Below are 3,011 nucleotides of genomic sequence, written 5' to 3' on the forward strand. Positions count from 1 at the left end.
TTCTCAAATAAATAAATAAAAATGAACAAAAAAAATTAAAAAGGACAACATTTTCTTTAAAAATGTCTCATATTTTTCCTTAAAAGTACATTAAATATAGTTTTCAAAAATGAAAAATCAATAAGTACTTAATAATGGGTCAATTATATTGTGTTATCACAGAAAGAAAATTATTATAAACTGGAAAGGTTTTTTTTTGTTGCACACAACATTTGTGTAATTAACCTTAATTGCTTAATTTGTTCAATTATTTCTAATTGTCACTATTAACTAGCTTTGTAGTTAGTTTACATTTTAGCTTTCATATAATAGAAAAGTAAATAATAAGTAGAAACCTATTATATTTTTATTCATAAGCAAACAAATCCTTTGTAATTTTGACAATGCATAGAAATCTTTGGGACTATCACTGAACAAGCTATATTTATTTTTATTTATTTATTTACTTATTTATTTTTGCTGTTCAGACACATTTTTTTTTAAATTTATTTATTTGAGAGCCACAGACACAGAGAGAAAGACAGATAGAGGGAGAGAGAGAGAGAGAATGGGTGCGCCAGGGCTTCCAGCCACTGCAAACGAACTCCAGACACGTGCACCCCCTTGTGCATCTGGCTAACGTGGGACCTGGGGAACCGAGCCTCTAACCGGGGTCCTTAGGCTTCACAGGCAAGCGCTTAACCGCTAAGCCATCTCTCCAGCCCTCAGACACATTTTTAATAGGGAAACTAGTGTAATTGGCTTGAAAGCAATCAGATGTTGAAACTGGACAGGAGAGTGAGAATCCTGTCGCTTGTCACCATGGCTAACAATGCAACGGAGAAAACCGTAACTACGCACGGAAATAGCCTGAAGCTCCCAGGAAGAGCCTCCTAGTTGAGACAGGTTGCATGGTGAGGCCCCCCCTAGGACTAATGGTGTGAGGTCAGATCCAGGTCACTTAGGGAGATGGGAGACCTGAAAGAGCCAGCGAGGGGGCGCGGGTTCCAGAGGAGGGTTGCTAGAGCACGCCAGAGTCTGGAGGCCTCATTCTAGCTCAGCCTCCACCTGCTCCGTGTCAGAGCACTGGGACTTGTTCCGTTCCCATTGGCAAATGGCATTGGCATACTCCACCACCAGCTTATCCATCCATGTCAGGGGCTCGGGGAACAGCACGGAGCCCTCGAAGAAGCCCAGGTGGCCCCCATGCAGAGGCAGCACAAACATGACATTCTCCCGTTTCTCTGAGAGAGACTTGGGAATGGTTAGAAGACTTTCATGCACCAAGGGGTCATCAGCCGCATTAACCAGCATGAGAGGGACATATATCCTGTGCAGGTACCTCATGCAGCTTTCTTCCTCATCATACTCCTTCAGAGAATTATAGCCATGGAACTTCCTCATCACGTTGTCGTCAATCTGTGTCAGGGATGTTGCTGTGTAGAGCCGGCTCAAGTCTGTGTCTTCCAGGCTCTGGGGTTTCTTAACATGGTCTCCGAAAAGAGCTTGTCTGTGTGAGAGGATGATCTTCTTCATGTTGTCGGCCATGAGGAAGTTGTAGAAACGCCGGCACTGGTCCCACTGCATGAAGGTCTCCTGGGCCTTTAACGCGCTGTACCCCGGGCACACGCTCACACAGCACAGGACCTTTTCCTGGTTTGCTTGAGTCTCCCCCAGGTATTTGCACACAATGTTACCACCCAGGCTGAAGCCCACAACGACCAGCTGGGTCTGCGGATACGTCTTCTTGATGTAGTTCACCATGGCTCCAAATTCCCACGTGCAGCCATAGGTGAACATGCGCGGAGAGGTCAGCTCAATGTTGGGTAGGGCACCCAGGTGATTCAGCATGGCACACCTATAGCCGTTTTTCTGGGCATAGTCAACAAAGGTGCCGATGTACTGCTTCTCGCTGTGATTGGCAATTCCGGGACAGATGACCATGGTGACGTCATCTCCAACACAGTGCTCAGCCAAGGGCTCGAAGAGGTCAAATGTAGATGTGGCTCCATCGGACATGGTGATGAACTTCCGCTGCCCATAAGGGTGTGGCGATCTCACCCGCCCCATCTTCCCATACAAGGCTGTCTGAATGTGTCCACTTTTCCCCCAGATCAGTGGTGGAATGTATTCTTTGGTCAGAAGCGGACAGGACTTGAGCAGGAAGCGTGAGAGCCCTGAGTCCTGGAAGTAGAGATCAGGAGGGGCGGTGGGGCTCTTCAGGTTCAAACACCGGACGATCACATAGAGCACGGCGGCTACAGCAGCCAACTTCACCCCATCATACACGGCAGGGAGCTCGGGGGTCTCTAGCATGGCGTTCATCTTGATCTATGTCACTATTTCCTTGCACAGAGAATATGGATTTTCTTAAAGGGTTGTACAGCTGGGCCAATCAGGTCCGGTCTCTTACTCAAATTAACCTAAAAGCTGCGCGCGGTGAACTCCAACAGCCTAGACTCGCCCACAGTCCGGCTCCCACATCTCCCTCTGCCGCTGCCCGCAGCGCTCCTGGATATACCGCCGGACCCCTGGCCAGCGCAGCTCCCGCCGCTACCGGCCCCGCACAGGCAACAGCCGCCACGCCCCTTAAACAAGCTATATTTAAATAAACTCAAATTTCTCTTCTAATGAATGGTTTTAATAAATCTGTTTAGAAATCCAAAAATAAGTGACTATAAATTTACTAATATATGAAACACTATAGTTTGTGTTTTTGTAAATGTTGATATACATATTTGATTTTCCATAGAACATATTTTAATAAATTTATCATTTTGCAATACTTATTTATTTATTAGAGATAAAGAATGTGTGCATCAAGGATTACTGTCTTTGTAAACAAACTCCAGACACAGGTACCATTTTGTGTATTTGGCTTTATATGAGCACAAGGGACATACACCTAGACCATCAGGCTTTGCAACAAAGAGCCTATAACTGCTGAGCCATCTCTCTGTCCATAAAACATGTTATAAAAATTATTTTCATACTTATTATGTTCCTACTTTTGAATATTCAGAACATATTCT

At 45.1% G+C, this 3,011-nt stretch overlaps 1 protein-coding gene across 1 annotated transcript; it reads right to left on the bottom strand.

The window, feature by feature from the left end:
* Positions 1–864: 864 nt before the first annotated feature.
* On the bottom strand, positions 865–2,468 carry LOC101599574 (monoacylglycerol lipase ABHD2-like). Its single transcript, XM_012949173.2, has one exon. It carries the CDS (start codon positions 2,302–2,304, stop codon positions 1,027–1,029), a length of 1,278 nt encoding a protein of 425 aa, XP_012804627.2. The 5' UTR covers positions 2,305–2,468; the 3' UTR covers positions 865–1,026.
* Between the last annotated feature and the right edge of the window lie 543 nt (positions 2,469–3,011).

The sequence above is a fragment of the Jaculus jaculus genome, chromosome 4 (genome assembly GCF_020740685.1).
Source record: "Jaculus jaculus isolate mJacJac1 chromosome 4, mJacJac1.mat.Y.cur, whole genome shotgun sequence".
Classification (NCBI taxonomy): Eukaryota; Metazoa; Chordata; class Mammalia; order Rodentia; family Dipodidae; genus Jaculus; species Jaculus jaculus.

Excerpts from the sequence above, each read along its gene's own strand:
- LOC101599574 (XM_012949173.2), bottom strand. The coding sequence starts at position 2,304 with ATGAACGCCATGCTAGAGACCCCCGAGCTCCCTGCCGTGTATGATGGG.